Source organism: Boleophthalmus pectinirostris, unplaced genomic scaffold (assembly GCF_026225935.1).
Source record: "Boleophthalmus pectinirostris isolate CB_2022bp ecotype Guang Dong unplaced genomic scaffold, ASM2622593v1 HiC_scaffold_18, whole genome shotgun sequence".
In the NCBI taxonomy this organism is placed as follows: domain Eukaryota; kingdom Metazoa; phylum Chordata; class Actinopteri; order Gobiiformes; family Gobiidae; genus Boleophthalmus; species Boleophthalmus pectinirostris.
In genome coordinates, this window is record NW_026571133.1 from 15,637,717 (window position 1) to 15,654,957 (window position 17,241).

General features: G+C 36.8%; 1 protein-coding gene across 1 annotated transcript in view; it reads left to right on the top strand.

Annotated features, from left to right (window-relative positions):
• The window catches only part of LOC110161610 (copine-8), a 131,559-nt gene that overhangs the window by 75,768 nt on the left and 38,550 nt on the right, over positions 1 to 17,241 (top strand). The window contains exons 8-12 of the mRNA XM_055153678.1: positions 372 to 475; positions 2,303 to 2,407; positions 9,823 to 9,864; positions 12,163 to 12,238; positions 16,916 to 16,969. Of these exons, the coding sequence (XP_055009653.1) occupies positions 372 to 475; positions 2,303 to 2,407; positions 9,823 to 9,864; positions 12,163 to 12,238; positions 16,916 to 16,969 (381 nt within the window). The remainder of the gene's footprint in view (positions 1 to 371; positions 476 to 2,302; positions 2,408 to 9,822; positions 9,865 to 12,162; positions 12,239 to 16,915; positions 16,970 to 17,241) is intronic.

Below are 17,241 nucleotides of genomic sequence, written 5' to 3' on the forward strand. Positions count from 1 at the left end.
ATAGTAATTATTAGTCTGTCTACATCTTCAAAGCTCAAAATGCTCTGTTCCACCTTGTGATGTAATGAAGTTATAGTTTTCACATTAAGGGCTATCTTTTGCCTTTTGTTCAATAGAGATTGGCAAATCCAAGGCTAAAATTATCAAAATTTTTCTAGTGAAGGTGTATGGAGTTTTCTGTTTGAGAGAAGAACTCAGCCTAAATATACAGGATTTGTGTGTTAAACCTGTAGGAATGAAACAAAACACAACTCCAGGTATGTGAGTGATGAGGAAACAACATTATAACACATCAGAAAACAGTGTAAAACGGGACTTTTAAAATCCTTATTTACATTATGTCGTCTGCCTCTTCCTGTCTCTCTTGTTAGGAATCTGTCATGATGCAATTCTGTGGAAACAAACTGGACAAAAAAGATTTCTTTGGAAAATCTGACCCCTTTCTGGTTTTCTATCGGAGCAACGAGGATGGCACGTGAGTACAGGCCCACTCTCTCTCTCTCTCTTTCATCTTGGGTTAGATCCAGCCTGTGCCAGAGGAAATTGGTTTCATTGATTTGCTTCAGATCTGAGCTGCAAGGAAGAGGAGCAACTGTGGGAATCACATAGAGATGTTTGTACAGGAGGGATAGGGCTCATATTAAAGGTGCACTATGTAATGTTTCAGTGGGTATTCTGCCATCTGCTCATCTCCATGGAGATGTTACTGCTTTGCCAAGAATGTTTCACCATATAACGTTTAACTTATCTATCTCTATGGAGACAAGCTGTCAAGCTTCCAAGTTACAAGTCAGATCTGTGAAGAGGCGACTCCACTCACAGTAAGAATGCATGTTTGTTAGCAACAAAAACACCTGTAATTGAGTGAATGCAAAATAAACAAGGTTAATGCCAGACAGTGGAACATTCCTAGCCAGGCTGGCATCACCTAGTGCCTCCGCTCAATTTAATTTCTCTCCAGTGACTAGGTCAGAAATCAGAATACATGAGACGATTTGCAAGAACCCCGGAAGTTGTAAACCGCGTACCTGCCAATGATCGAAGAGCTGTGAAGCCATGGGACCCTGTCTGAGTCCCTTTCTGTGGTACAGCACAACAGTAAACAAAGCAGTCGAGATGGATGTAGATGAAACCATATATTCTGTGTTGGCAAAGATTCACGAGATCAAGGATTTAAAGCTGGAACAAAGAGAATGTTTGGTGAATTTTATCAAGGGGAAAGACATTATTACCCTTCTTCCTATGGGATTTGGTGCGTTACATACGTCACGACCAAATAGCAGCGATTGGTTAAATGAAAAAATACCTGCCTATCGTCAAGCGAACAAATCCTAATGCTGTGAGGTCAGACGGTTTCAATGAAGTGAAGCCGGCTGATGAATCAGGCTAGAACATTCCAGGTATAGGAATAAAATCTTAATGGAGACAAATAAGTGGCAAACTCTCCACTAGAAAAATTACATAATGCACCTTTAGTGTTTCTGCAACACTGGAAGATACATTATTAAGATTACTGTTATGTTGAGAGAAATTTAGAAAAAACATTACTGCAAAATATCCATACTTATTTCATTTTTTCTCTCAGTCCTAGATGTAAGGAGATTTGAATGATTTTTGGTGTATGTGACTGTTTTCACATTATTTGGAAATTGTATAAGCTCATTGGCACAATGTATTTATTGGCGTTATTTCATACAGTAGCATTTATAAGAGATATATCATACATATGCAGATAATGTTTTCATAAAAAAATAAAAAAATAAATAAATAAAATAAATATAATTACAATAACTTACAATAACATCTTTATAATTTTAATAGAGGCATGATTCACTTCTTAAAATGAGAAATCATAAAACATGATTTAGCTTTTAATGCAAAAGTGGGAGTTTGTTTGTTTCAGAAGAAAAACGTGTTCAGTTTCCAAGGACAACAGGGATGAATCATTAGACTTTGAAAACTCTCTTTCTTTTTATTTTCATTTGATAATTTTATTTTTATTTGATTACATACATAGAGATTTATGTGTACTTTTATTATTATTATTTTTCTTTACAATATTCATTAAGGTCTTGTTTAGAAAAGGGAAAGATGGAAAACTGAAACAAAATTAAAATCGTACTGCATAATTTAGACAATTTGCATAAATTCTTTTGTTAGCTGTTTATGGAGTGTGCTGGGTGAAGCTAGTATTAACTTTTAACACCATTTTTGATCTAAGACTATTTCAGAGATAGTTATTATTCATTTGTTTTCCCCCCTCCCCTGGTCTAATCTTCTGTTTTTACTCTTCATCTGGCAGGTTTACCATTTGCCATAAGACAGAGGTGATAAAGAACACACTGAACCCAGTGTGGCAGGCCTTTAAGATCCCAGTGAGAGCGCTGTGCAACGGAGACTACGACAGGTCAGTCACTCGTACATGTCCTAAAACAACTTAAATAACCTAGCAACTGTTGCCACGTTTGAAACAAGTGTGCAAAATGTCCATTGTGATGCCTTAGCTAAAACTATGTTAAAAAAGGAAATGAAAGAATAGTTTTCATATAGTGTCAGGGCACTTTTGAATGAATGCTAACTTTAGTATTTAGTAGAAATTGGTCCACTGAAAAAGCTTATAGGGCATATACCTTATACAATACAAGAAATGCCCCATTGTGTTTTTAAACTCCATATACCTTCACTAGAATGTAGATGATTTTAGCCCTGGAATTGCCAATCTCTACTGAACAAAAAGTAGATGTTAACTTGCAAACTACCACCACATGACATCACAAGGTGGAAAAGAACAAGCTGAGCTTTGGAGACAAATTAATAAACCGAATTTATTAAAAAATCTGTGAATGAAGGAAAAAAACACAACTCCAGGTATGCTTTTGATGAGGTAACAACATTATAACATGGCTTAAATTTCACAACAATCCATTTTCTGTAATTTATTGTTTACATTTTGGAAAACTAGAAACTGCAATTTCCCCAAACATGTTAAGGATAGACTATGATTGCCATGAAAGTACATATTGTCCATAGTTACAAGTCATAGTAAATCAATGTCTGCTTCAAAATATATGCCAATTACACAAAAAAGGAACAAGAAAGCTTTATTCTAATGTCAAAATTTGTTATTACTTTCTCAATATGCTGTGATTATAAACAGCATTTCAAACTTCTATTAATTTCTCTCAAATGAATGAAATGTGGTAATTTGCCCATGAAAGATATTTGAGTAAATTTAATTATAAGTTTTATATATCTATATATAATTTTGTTCAGTATTCACTTAACACACCACTTTTTAGAAAAACAGATGAGGCATAGCTACTATTAGACCAAATGTATGGTAGAAAAATAAATGTTTTTCAGCTCCTGGCATCCATTGCTGTCAACTCTGCAGCTGAAACTTTGGCCTAAATGTTTGTGTAAATGTAAACAGTTTGTTGACATGTATCCGGCGAAAGTTTACTTCTGGGTGGCCAAAAGTTGTTATAAGTTTTGATGTTTGTCTTTAGTTTACAGCATAGTACAAGCTGTAGAAAGGTAGCGATATTATTATTGTGAGTGCACAAATTGTACAGAAACATTTAGTTATAATTATTGTAATGTTAAAGGTGCACTGTGTAGCTTTTTGGTTGCAGTTCCGTCACCTGCTTGTTTCTATGGATATGTCATTGCTCTCCCTGGCATGGCATTAAAAAGCTCTACCTTACATTTATTCCATTACATTTGTGTTTATAGCTCAAAAATACCTTGAGAAACATGCATTCTGACTGTGAAACATTATAGACAAAGTGATAACATCTCCATGGAGGAAAGTATTTAATGGACCCTCCACCAGAAAAGTTACACAATGCACCTTTACTTTGACACAAGTTGCCATGACAGTAATGTGTGACAACAGCACCGACAACCAAATTTGCAATAAATGATTGTACATGCACTGTGTTCTTAAGTTTTAAAAGTTGATGTCCTTAGTAACTCACAAATCACTAACAAAAATATTGTTATGAGGGTTTAAACTTTGTTGCACATTTTGAATCTCTGAATTATATAGTATAATTAATGTATTTACCACATCACCCTAATCTGCAAATACTACTTGTAGACCTATGGCAGACCTGGGGATTGTACAGCTCCTGGGTCACATACGGCCCTTTCTTTGACTTTGATCGGCCTGTTTAAGATAATTTGGAATTACAAAATAAACTTATGTTATAATTTTACCTCATGCAGGGACTAAAGCTGCATTGCTTTTATTTTAGAGTTTTTTTTTTAAATGACATTTTTTGTTCGGCAGCCTCACTTTTTCATTGCTTAGTCATAACATAAACTCTTATCAGTCTTATCTGCTTGTCAAAACAATGCTATTTACTGCTTTTTATAAAGAAATACAATTGATATTATGCAGAACTGAGCTAAGCATTTTGTCCCGGCCCTCCACAATATTTTCTGTTTCTCACGTGGTCCCATGGAAAAATAATTGCCCACCCCTGGTCTATAGTATTGTTATTTGTTGACTTCGACTACATAAAATTGTATATATGAGTTAAACTACATAGTAATCTGTAGAGATTAAGTACTATAGTGTGCGTTTAACTTTGTAGTGGAGTAGAGAACAATTTTTTGTCTTTTTATTTCCCTTTTAATATTTTATTGCCATCATAAATGTTTTGTAATATGAGCTTTTATACACTATATTAAACGGTCGATCATTTAGGAAATAGAAGTAGCAGACGACAGCAGACAGTAATGGTGATTCGTTTTTTAAGTAGAAAGATTATGCCTGTCTTTAAAGTGATTCATGAGAGAAGTTTTGCCTGAGGGATCTAGAAAGTTTCTTTTAAATGAATGTAGCTGTCCATGGTGCTGAAGTGCTATTAACGATCCAACTAAGTTGCTTTTCTTGTTGTTTTACACTTACTTGATATATGCGATACTACTACTACTACTATTATTATATCTTCATTCTGCATAGTTATATGGTTATTATTAATTATATCTGATTAGAAACATTCTGAACCAGTGTAACAGTGTCCAGTGTAATGGACTCACTACATCACAAGTAGGTTCTCATAACATTCAAAAGTTCTTTTCATTTGCCAAGACAAACTGTAGACTTGGTTCACAGGTACAGTCCATCACCATGCACATGCTACTGCTTTACCTAGAATGTATGCTATCAAGAGTTTTTATTGCTCAAACATACATTTAAACACATACATTATTTCTCTGAGCAGGGTCCCATCTCCACAGAACTTATCTGTAACTTGTCCGGGTGATGTTTTCTAGTTGTCTCTATGAATACACAAATGTAATTAATTATTTGGCTCATTCCATGCCACAAGCAGGTAGTGGACCCTCCAACAGAAAACTTATATATTTCTTTATATCACTTTGCATAATTTCAGCTTGATTATGAGGTGAAATATTGGGAACTGGCTTATGTTCAAATTAGGGGCACCTTCAAATTACCAAAGAAAAGTTAAGGTTAAGGTTAAGGTTAAGGTTAAGGAAAACATTATTAGCCTCTAGCCTTTGTTAAATGGCACTGGCTGAAATAAAACCACCTATTTCATCACACAGCTCTAGCCACACTCTCAGTAGTACACAGCATTTAGAAAGAAAAAAAAAAGTGACTGTTTGCTACAGGTGTTCCAATCAGTGAAAACAGATAGAGGGTGCTTTTGGAAAAAACATGGATCAAAACTTTGAAAAATCAAAATCCAGGCACTCCAGAAAAAGTAAAAGTTTCACAAAGAAAAGTATTGTTAAAAGATGTTATTTGAATAGCGAAAGCCAACATGTTTTGACCCCTCTTTATAAGGGCTTAGTTAGAATCATAGCTTTTGACATTTTGGTTTTATAAGAGGAAATACCAGCAGCCCCGTGTATCAAAGTGTGTTTCCCTCCTGGATGTAATGTCGATAGCAGTCATGTGGTGCTCTCCCAGGCTAAAGCAGTAATCTGAAGTTCGCTCTCATAAGCTTATTAGGAGAGGAGAATCACACTGTCTTATCAATAGGAGACATGCACACACACAAGTATCTGTGTGTCTGGGACGGGAGATAAGCAGGAGCTCTGTTGGCCACCAAACAAAAGGAAACCACGTCTTTACTGTCAGTGCAGGGCTCAGTCCAGCAACAAGCAGTGAGGACAGCAGATTAGACCAATCATTGTGGGGCTCCTGTCTCTCCTTCAAAGCAATGAGTAATGGCGGACATCCAATTTAGGCAGACAGTACAATATGGACGCCTACACAAAATACATCTACGAGCTTTCTGAGGAGAAGGGGATTGATTACGGCGTGTGTTAATTGGTAATTGTGTGTATGTGTGTGTTTTTAGTTCCTTACCTCTCCTTTGCCAATTCTATTCCCTAATCAATATATGATGCTATAAGACACATATACACACACACACACACACGCACACCCACACACACACACTCCCAGACACACAGACACACACACACACACACACACACACACACACACACACAGACACACACATTTAAAAGAGAACTATGTAATTGTTCTGATAGAGTTTCTCCACTTGATTTCATTACCTGGAATGTTTGGAATTAAGCAAATCTCTATAGGGATAGGAAATTAACACTACCAGGTAGGGATGTAGTGATATCCAAATTAGGGCCTGACCGATGTATCGGCTGACCAATATTATCGGCTGATATGGACACCTGGAAACATATCGGTGATCGGCCTAAATCTTGCTAATATGGGTCGATATTTCACGTGGGCATGTTATACCTCGTTATAAATCTTAAATACATTATGTTCATTTAATCCAATTTACAGACAGATAAATGTCCTAATATGTGGCTCCGCATCAGTATGTATCTGCGGAGTCATCTGTCTGTGTGTGTCCGTACTGTCCCTGAACACACCCCTAGAGTCACGTCACTCACATGCATTTATTTACACCCGCAGCCGTGAGCAACACTGAGATTATATTCTTTTTACGGACAATCGGTTTGAGTCTGGATTAAAAGGACATTTATTAGTGTAGACTTGTGATGTGAGGAGGAGCCTGTGTGAACGCTGAGTGTTGGAAATGTATCGGTTTTAAAGCTAGCTTTGGTTATTTCTCGTTGGTTAATGATTAGCTGTTGTAGCCCCCCACATAAACAGGCTGTTTTCTCTTCTATTGGTCTATTGTAAAGTCACTATATTGGCCGTATATTTGTTACTGGACCGGCATTGATATGCAAATGAGTTGATATAGTTAATTAATGTGACGCACACGCATTTACAGCTAAAGGCTAATAGCGGTAGTTTACTTTCTTTACTAGCTAGTAGTGATGGGTCGGTTGAGAACGAAACGGCTTTTAGAGCCGGCTATTTGATGCAAATGACCTTATTGGGAGCCGTGTTTTCTCTTTCTCTCACTTTTTTTCTCTTCACGCCGCGTGTTGTACAGCGGGCAGCGGCTGAAAACGAAACTTTCAGAAATCTGCGTGTGCATAGGGTAAAAAAATGTGCATATTTGTCTGTAGTTCAGCATAAAATAAATAAACCAGGGCTAATCTGGGGCTCGAGAAAAGGAGAGAGATAGAGACCATGTCCCGACACCCAGTCCTGGTTCAGTTCTGGTTTAGTCCTGTTTTACACATGGTTTAGTCCTGGTTTAGTCCTGCTTGCAACATAACAATCTGAAGAGTCGCTTGGGAGCCAAAAGAGCTGACTGCTTTTAGTGAGCCGAGCCAAAAGAGCCGGTTCTCTAAAAAGAACTGGAATACCCATCACTAGGGCTAGAATGTGATGCAAAAATGCCATTAGGCCAACCTACTGTCTGTAAATATGACAAAAAGAGGCAGAATAACAATAAATGTTGCCTAAATAAACCCAATTTAAAATCCACCAGAGCCAAACCTAAGTTTTTTAAACAATTCAAGATTTACAGTGAATTTTTACATCACTAAATACATCGGCAATTATATCGGCTATCGGCAGCTCCAGCTCCCATTTTACTGCCATCATATCGGCCAAAACAAAATCCATATCAGTCGGGCCCTAATCCGAATCTCACGGTACGATATTTTCACGATATACATCTTATGGTATGAAATTTTTTGCGATATTGTGTGGAGGCCAACAAAATGTGAATATGCAATTTTTTCCTCTTAAAATGCCTTGACAAGACTTAATTCAAAGAACTAAGAACTGCTATTTTTTCATGTAGTTTGCAGCAAAACAGAGCAAAGGATCATGGTCGATGTAGTTCCCTCTGTTTTATTGTTGCACCATAACAACGAATTTAAGCAAAGAAACTTGTGATTCGATATATTGTGACAGTGCACGATATTATTGTGAGACTTTTGATGATACAACATCACGATATTTTGGTTATTGTTACATCCCTACCCCCAGGTCAAGTTACAGGCTAGATCTGTCGACATGCAAGCCAGCTCACACTAATAACTAATAAAAGCATGTTTTTCAAGGTATTTTTTGCACTTGTAAACATGTAATTCAATAAATGCAAGATGGATACGTTTTATGCCTCAATATGGGATCCCATGCAAAGCAATAACATCTCCATGGAGACAAGCAGTTGGCAGGCCTTCAAACATAAATGTCAATCATCTTATATCATACACTTCCTTTATATTTGTCTCCTGATCATTTCGATTTTTGACCTTGACATGGAGTGGTATTCTTTGCTGTCTTTTTCTCTTGCAATGATTCTTACAGTTTTTATGTTCTTCTGGATCCTCTTCACAGTCCCCTACTTGTTCCCATCTTCTACTGTGCAGTGTCTGTGCCCAGTGGTTGCCCCTCCTTTCACCTCATGTCTGGGCTTTTGTCACACACAAATGACCCTGTGGTGAAGGTTTTTAAGCTGGACTGATCTGACACATTCTACATTGTGCTCTGTTTCCTTGTCCGCTATAATGGGATGCAGGAGAAGCGATGTATTTGGAGATGAGAAAACGTATTACCTGGCGGGTTCAGTGATAGACGACAGAGCTATACAGATAAGCAACAAAATGCACCAGCGGTCAGAGGCATCACAACAACTAGCATTTCAGCAGCAACTTTTAAACTGAGAATTTTATATAATGTAGAAAGATACAAAAGTAAAACAAGTATTTGAAATGCAAATTACAGAAATCGTATTCATTTCAGTAGAAACTGCTGCTATGTTGACACCTATCGGTCTATTTGGGACAAAAGAATAGCAAAAGTTAGTGATCCAACATGATTTGATGTTGATTTTCTCCAAATGATGTCATTTAAATTTATTAGAAACCCCCAAATTCCTTTTTTCTATAAACATGTGTTCAAGTGTTCAAATGACGCTGAAAGTGTATTTTTTAGGCAGCGGGTCAACCAAAATCAAATATCAGCTTTAACTGCCGATACACAGGTTACATATCGGCCTGATATATCGGTGGACCGATAGGTCTAGCTCTATTTTTTATAATGCCACCACAAATATTGCTATCATGGCTTCATTTGTCACTGCATTACTTCTTCAATGAAAAGTATCACGTCAAAGAGAAACCTACTGAGTTTAATATTTGGAAAAGATGGGGAAAAAAAAATTGTGATAGTCTGTGTATTATTTTGTCTATAAAATAAAGTTATTTATTTAATAGTTTTCTTTTGCTATTATAGAGCAGTATGCAATCTCTAATATATGACTAATGTTTGGTCTGGCAGTCCTGGACAATCATCTATTGTGTTTCCCTTCTGTGATTATAATTTGAGCTTGAGACGGTCTGTGAAGATGACAAAATGTGCAGACAAATGCTTCTAATTTGACCTGATTTCACTGATTATGTTGTTTTTCTTTTTTCCAACAGAACAATCAAAGTGGAGGTGTACGACTGGGACAGAGACGGCAGGTATGCTAACATTTCCTGTATTCATCTTTGGAACGTATATGGAACAAATTCAAAGCAGAATTCCTAACATAATTGTCATTTTTTAGTCAAATTAACAGGACTGTTCCATTGTAATTATTCATGCTTTCACAACTCCACTGTTTAATTGATGAATACACACAGTAAACAAAGAGGTCTTTCTGACAGATGGCTGCGTTTATAAAAATCTGTCAGGAATTTTTTGTAACTGTGGATGTGAAGATTTATTTAACGATATTTAGAATGTTTTGAATAAAAGTCACTCTCTGTGTTGCAAAGGCAAATTGTTGGGTTTCAGATGACACCATTACATTCCATAGGCCAATATTATATACCAAAAAAGGCAGCGAAAATGTATGTTGTTGTTAAAATTTATATATATTTTTTGTTGTAATACCATAACTTCATGGATTTGGACAAATCACAAATTTAAACCATCAGTTATTTTTGTTTCCTTTTTTAATACATTTAGTAATTTATATTGTTTTGCTTAACACTTTTTTTCATTATTTATTTTTGCGTGGCTGTGCAGAGCCTATAAATACGGCTGTCTGTCTGTGGCGCTCTCTTTGCTCTGTTCCTCTGCTACATAAGCGTTGCTCCACCAAGCCCCGCTCACCTTACACGCACTGATTGTAGCCTTGCCCCAGTCAGACAGGGGCAGGTGGGGGCAGCTATGTAGATTTTGTTAGCTGTTGGCCTTTTGTTTTGACCTGGTGAGACTGGCTGTCTTGGTTTCACTTTTCCTTTGGGTTCAGGTTTGTTGGGTTTTTGGTCTTAAGTTATTGGTGCTGGCCATTGGCTTCTACGGCCCTGTAAGGGGTTGACCTGGTGTCGCACGTTTTTGTTCTGTTTGACTGGCTCATCAGGTCCACCTTTCTGCTCATTACTTTTCATTATTTTGGGGGGGGGGGCATGGGATGGTTTTGAAATTTCTTTAAAACCATTAAAAAGGAAGAACAAACAAGGAAATAAGAAATTGAAAGCTAACTCTTAACTCCTGTGTCCCTTTAAATATGTTACCCTTCAGGTTGTAACATCAGGTTCAAAATATATAAATTTACCTTTTGATTATTTTATGGTAAAATACAATGTTGAGTAGGAAATGAAAAGGAATGGATAGAAAAAACTGATGCCTTCCATCTGAAAGTATGACATTGCCACATTCTCGAATCTGAAAAGTACCAATAATGATATTAATACCACCAATACCTCCAGTACCACCTGTACACAGGGAACCCCAACATCATAACAAGCCACTCTTATAAGGAAAAACAGTGTAGTTTGGATATCTTTTCTAAAAAACCCTGGGGACTCCTTGAGGATAATGGTCATGATTTAGCAAGTAACTGAAGGCATAGATAGCGATCCTTTTTTAGAACACAGTGCTATGTGGCCAAAAAGTTTATTTTAAAGAACTGGAAAGGCTCTGCTCCCCTTAGTCAGACTAACTGGATTAACAAACTGCACTCCAGAAAAGATCTATCCCTCTGTGCGGGGGGAGCAGCAGAACTTTGAACTAATTTGGACACCCTTCTTAAACATTTTGGTGAGGTTGGACGCTGGGGTGTAGAGAGAGAGAGGAGTGTGGAAGAATTTTTTGATACATTTTTGTTCTTGTTTTATATAATGTTAAAAATAAAACACAGTGCTACATGCTGTGTTTCTAATCTTTCTTCAAAAATTGCAACTGGACTGATGTGAATTATTTATCATAAGTACTAACCCACCAAACAAAGTAATAATTAGAGAAACATATGGACTTTAAATAAACTCTAGTATTTCCTGAACTTTGGCTGTAATAACCCCAGCTTGTATCTGCAGTAGGTAAGAAGCTGGAGCTGTGTTTATTGGTGTGTCTGGATCACGACTGCCTCACAAGAGAAAAGAGACATTTGTCAAACAGTAGTGGAGGGGAGTGATTCTTCTGTCTATCTAAACTTTATCTAAACAGACCCATCCACTTTCACTGTGTCGCTGCTTCACTGTGCTAAACACAACTGACATTCAGAGGAAATGGGACTCACAAATTCATATTAACTAAATGGATTGGGAAAACTAAAGGGAGATTACCCTTTTAATGCACTAATATTGGAAAAAAAAAATTCTTTTAAAATCTTTTTTAATTCAATTACATTTTTTAATCACATTTTGGTTTTGGCTAGCGATATTTGATCTCTGGGTGGGCATTCCAGGTGATAGCATGTTGAATAACTAACTGAATGAAACTGCAAACTGTTGTGTTTTGTTAAATAACTCATGTTCTGATTCATGTTGCAGTCATGACTTCATTGGAGAGTTCAGCACCAGCTACAGAGAGCTCTCCAGAGGCCAGAGCCAGTTCAATGTGTATGAGGTGAGTATATTTTATTGTTTGTATGTATGTATGTATGTATGTATGTATGTATGTATGTATGTATGTATGTATGTAGGGTGTGTGTGTGTGTGTGTGTGTGTGTGTGTGTGTGTGCGTGCGTGTGTGTGTGAGAGAGAGAGAGATACTTTATTGATCCCAAGGGAAAGTCAAGCACTTCTCAGTTTCCTATGTCTGTCAGTCAAAGGTCTCAGTGCAGTTTAACGGGAGGACTGGTCAGGGAGGATCAGCAGGTCTGTGTCAGGGCAGTTTGAGGAGAGGAAGGGCCAAACGTGTCCCTCCTCTGTGTCTTTGAGCATCACAACAGTGTCCAGGGGGAACGAGGTGAACACAATAGGAAAGGCCTCACTCTTTCTCTGCTCTAGTGTTTCAGTTGGTGATGAAATGGTTCATTCTCTCAAAGTGTTTCCTCTGAAAATCTTGGAGAATTTCCTCTGGAAGTTCTTCTGCCACATTTACTGTCACATGTGGAGTAAAAAGCCTGTAGCATCTCAAATGTTCTTGATCCTTAAGTAGCCAAGTGCTCAATGTAACATTTCTGGTAGATGGTCCGAGATGTTATTGCTTTGGATGGCCACAGTATCTTAAACTTTTATCTTAAAATTGTTTATTCATTAAATTTATATAACCAAAAATACTTGGTTTGGAGCAGCCACCTGCTTGTTTCCAAGGAGAGTGCTCAATTTGTGTAACAAATTGTTGGTGGAGATTAGAATGTTTTAGACTACCTGAAATACATAGTGCATATCACCCATTTAAAGTCACAACTTAAAAGCCTTCTCTCACTCAATACAGAAAATTGTATTAACCATCAGCCCTTAACTCTAAACTACACACATTAAGTTTAATTTATTTTCAGGAAATACATGAGACAGCCCTGTTGAGCCTGGGGCAAAGCAAAGTTAAAGTGTGTACAGTCATTGCAGATGTAGTTTGTCATGACAGATGGTTGTTCAGTTGTAAACGCAGACACAAAACCATTCTAATGCGTTCTTTTACCGCAGGCCTGTTCGGGTCAAATAACCACAGTAATCTGTTATATGACTTTTGTTATATTTATGTGGAGAGAAAAAGAGGCAAAAACAGAATGTGAATGCATTCAATAAATGAATAAAACAAAACCCAACTCCAGGTATGTTTGTGATGAGAAAATCGTTTTAACAGAGATTAGAGAATAGTGCAATAAGGGCACTTTAAAGTCTAATAATTTTAAAGTAAATCAAATACACTAGAAGGATAAAACATATCAATTTTGCCCTTCGCTTGGAGCAACCTAAAAACAAACAAAAAAAACATTGTCTATATTCATGAAGATGTAGTAGTCACTGTTCATTTGACATGACCTTTTCAGAAACAATGTGTCTGCTATGTTTCATTTGCACATTGAATAAAACAGTCTATTATAAGGTCATAACAAAATCACTAACAATCATTATTATTCTGCTGTGGCATTTGGAAATAATTTTGATTACGCCATAAAAACAATATTACCTCCAGTTTTTCTTGTCTGTTTCCTCCCTGTGCTCTGACAGTTTTGATGGATAGGACTTCTCTCTCCAGAGTCAACATGTCTTGATTAGCCCAGCGCCGCTCCGAGACGTGAGCTTCAGGGACCTCCGTTTAAACTGCCGCTGTTTGCCTAATAACGCTCAGAAGACACACACTCATAATACTACTCTGAGAGAAATTTAGACATTTTTAGAGCACTCAAACCTCACATGCTGGACAGTATGGGATACACACACATGCATCAAAACACAATCAAAACAAAAAAAAAGTAGTGATGACGAGGGAACAAAAATGTTTGTAAAAGTTTCTTAAAGTTGATTTTATATATTTTTCACCTCAAAAGTTCAAGTTAATTTTCTGTCATATACTAAAAGCGAGTCTCAAGTCCCAAATCATTTAAAACCAGCAGGATCTAAGAATAGTTATCTTAGCTGAGTTCACACAGTGGACACTCCTGTGAATTCAAAAGCCAGTTAATTATAACATATACAGAAAGGTGAGGGTTGGAACATTTATTTTAGCCTTATATCACAATGCAGTGGGATGTTGATTTGTTTATTTATATGGATCCTTTTAGGCAGAACCATCAGCTAGTCTTTCTGTGATGTCATTCATGTTATAGTGGTAGAATGACTTAAATTAGCTCTTAAATTTAATGCCTATGATCAATTTGTCCATTTCAAGAGAAGACTTGAGGGGTTATAAGAGTAGGTCTGAGGGTTGCATTTAGCCGCTGGGCTTTAGCTTGAACACCCTTGAGTTACACAAGGGTGTCTAATTTCAATTCAGTCACTTTATGTATTCCTGAGGGGCAATTAGAAGGCATAATAAAAGGTGTACATTAAATCAATCAATTATAACTCATGTTAAAGTGCTGATATGTTCCAGTGCTGGGGAAGGGAGGGGTCAGAGGTGAGGAGCTGGACAACTGAAGGAACAATCCGTCATATGGCGTTAAAGTTATTAAATCTATTTCCATGGAGACAAGCAGGTTATCTCACCAAGCCAAGTTAAGGGTATAAAAGTATCTTTACCAATTAAAACACACACAATTGGATAAACGCAGGTAGATAGTTTAATGCCCTGCCGTGGGTTAAGTTACAAAGTGCATCTTTAAATCTGAATCCAGGATTTTGTGACGAAATGTTTTATCAGACTTTGGCTAGAGCGATGCCAAAACTGAGAGGAAACAAACAAAGGAAACAAATTGCTAGTAGCTAGTATCAGTCCACTTGTACTAAATAATATGCCTGACTCTTGACATTTCCCTGCACCACATTCACAGAGAGGGTGGGTTGATGGGAAGCCCCCTGTCTGAGTGGTTTTGAAAAGTTCCCATCTTACAATCAATGCACCACCAGCTCTGCATGCTGCGCTGTCCTTGTCAGGCCACCCCAATGTGAACCAAGGTGAAATGCATAAAGCCCACCATTTGTATGTTGTTTCCCGAGGGTTCCTGCTACCACTTTAACCTTGGCATAGTTTAATTTAGACCTTAAAGCCTCCATTTAAAGCTGTTTGAGATTGAAGGAGAGTTTAGTGCAGAGACAGCTATTATAATATGTCTTTTTAGATGTGATTAGATTGTACGGATGTCCTTGGGTCTTTATAGTGCATACCTTGTGAGGGACGACTCAAAAGTAGGTTGCAAGCATTATTGTAATAATTTAATGAAAAGGGAAAAAATGCATATTGTGTAATGTGAACACAATGGTCTGTGCTCCTCTTTGGATTTAGGTTGTGGGTTCAATTCTCAGGGTAGTGTTTCCCTTGGTCCTTAAGTGTTGAAATGTAAGAATGTAATAAGGGTGGGAGTTGGACAAGACATAAATCTCATAAGACTGCATAAGACAAGGGTTTTCAATCTGTCAATTAAGTCTACATTTTTGTCCTCCTTTGGTTTAAGCCTTGTTTAGAACTACCATATATAGCATGTGGTGTTCTTTTTACTCCTGTTTTAGCCCTATTTTAGACCTAGAATAGTTCTTTTTTAAGCCTTGTTTAGATCTGGTGTTGCTTGGTGGGAAAAGTTTGAGAACCATTGGTATAAGAAGCAATAAAAGGCCACGAGAACAAAACAAAAGATGACATTTAGACATAATTATATAAATATTTTGTTCATTTGTTTTTTCTGTGGCTTGTGCTTTTTATATCATAGTATTCTTTTTTTTATTTTAGTAAAAGCGTTGAACAAAACTGTAATAAAGAAATTAGAGTAACTCTGATATTGATCTGTCTCTCCTGGTCCCAAGATTCCTATTATACTATCTGAACTAGGTCTGCAGCAATTAATCAGAATAATTGTGACTAATATAATATTATAATCACTGACTATTTTACTAATCATTAGCTGGACTCTACAGAACTTATACCAAAAGATGCTTTAATCACAAAGACAGAGGCATTAAAATGAAATGACACAAAACAATGATCAGTTTGCCATTTTTATTAATAATACAATTTATCCACAAATATTGTCTATACAACAGTCGGATTATTTTGACATTAATCTGGTTTAAAGGTGCACTGTGTAACTTTTTGGTTGGAGGTCCTTCACCTGCTTGTTTCTATGGATATGTCATTGATCTGCCTGGAATGTTCCACAGTATGACATTAAACAGCTCTGCCTTACATGTATTCAGTCACAGGTGTTTGTTTTTTTTTAAATACTTTTTTTAAAAAGGCATTGTGACAGAGAGTGGGGTTGTCTCTCCACAGATCTGACCTGTACCTTGGTGTGTTCATGCACGGAGAAAAGCATTTGATGGACCCATAGCCAGAAATGTTACACAATACATCTTTAAAATATGGAAAAAAAAAAAGAAAAGAAAAAAAAAAGATACTTAAATTATTTAGTTGCAAAAATTTGCATCAGATTACCTAACCTTAACAGACCTCCCCCTGTGGCCATTTGCATATCCAGTTATTTAATCTAGAGACAAGACAACAGATGACCTCATTGTTTTGGTGTAATGGTCTACACATTGTTCTGTTCCCATGAGCACTGAAGCGTGCCTGAATCCAAATTTGCATAAAAATTGATCTAATACCCATTTTACCTGTCTGCATTTTAAATACCAGGAGGACCACGTCAATATGCTCTTCGAATGCCAATGCAAAAAAGTACAAATGACTGCTCTTTTTTTGTAGGTGGTAAATCCGAAGAAGAAAGGAAAGAAGAAAAAATACCTCAACTCTGGAACGGTGAATAAGCACTTAAACTTTCTAAGGCAAAGTTCATATTGTTTTTCAAAGGTGGATAGAATAATTTTTGTCTGTTTGATCTTGTTTGGTCTTGGTTATGGTTGTCAAAAAGCACTAAAACTTGAAATGAAACTTAAAAAATGAAAAACATTATGCAGACAGCATAGACAGTAATGCAAAAAGTGCTCTACTGTGTTTTTAAAATCCATACACCTTCTCTAGAATCTGAAACTGCCTGTCTCTACTGAACTAAAGGCAAAAGGTAGCGCCTT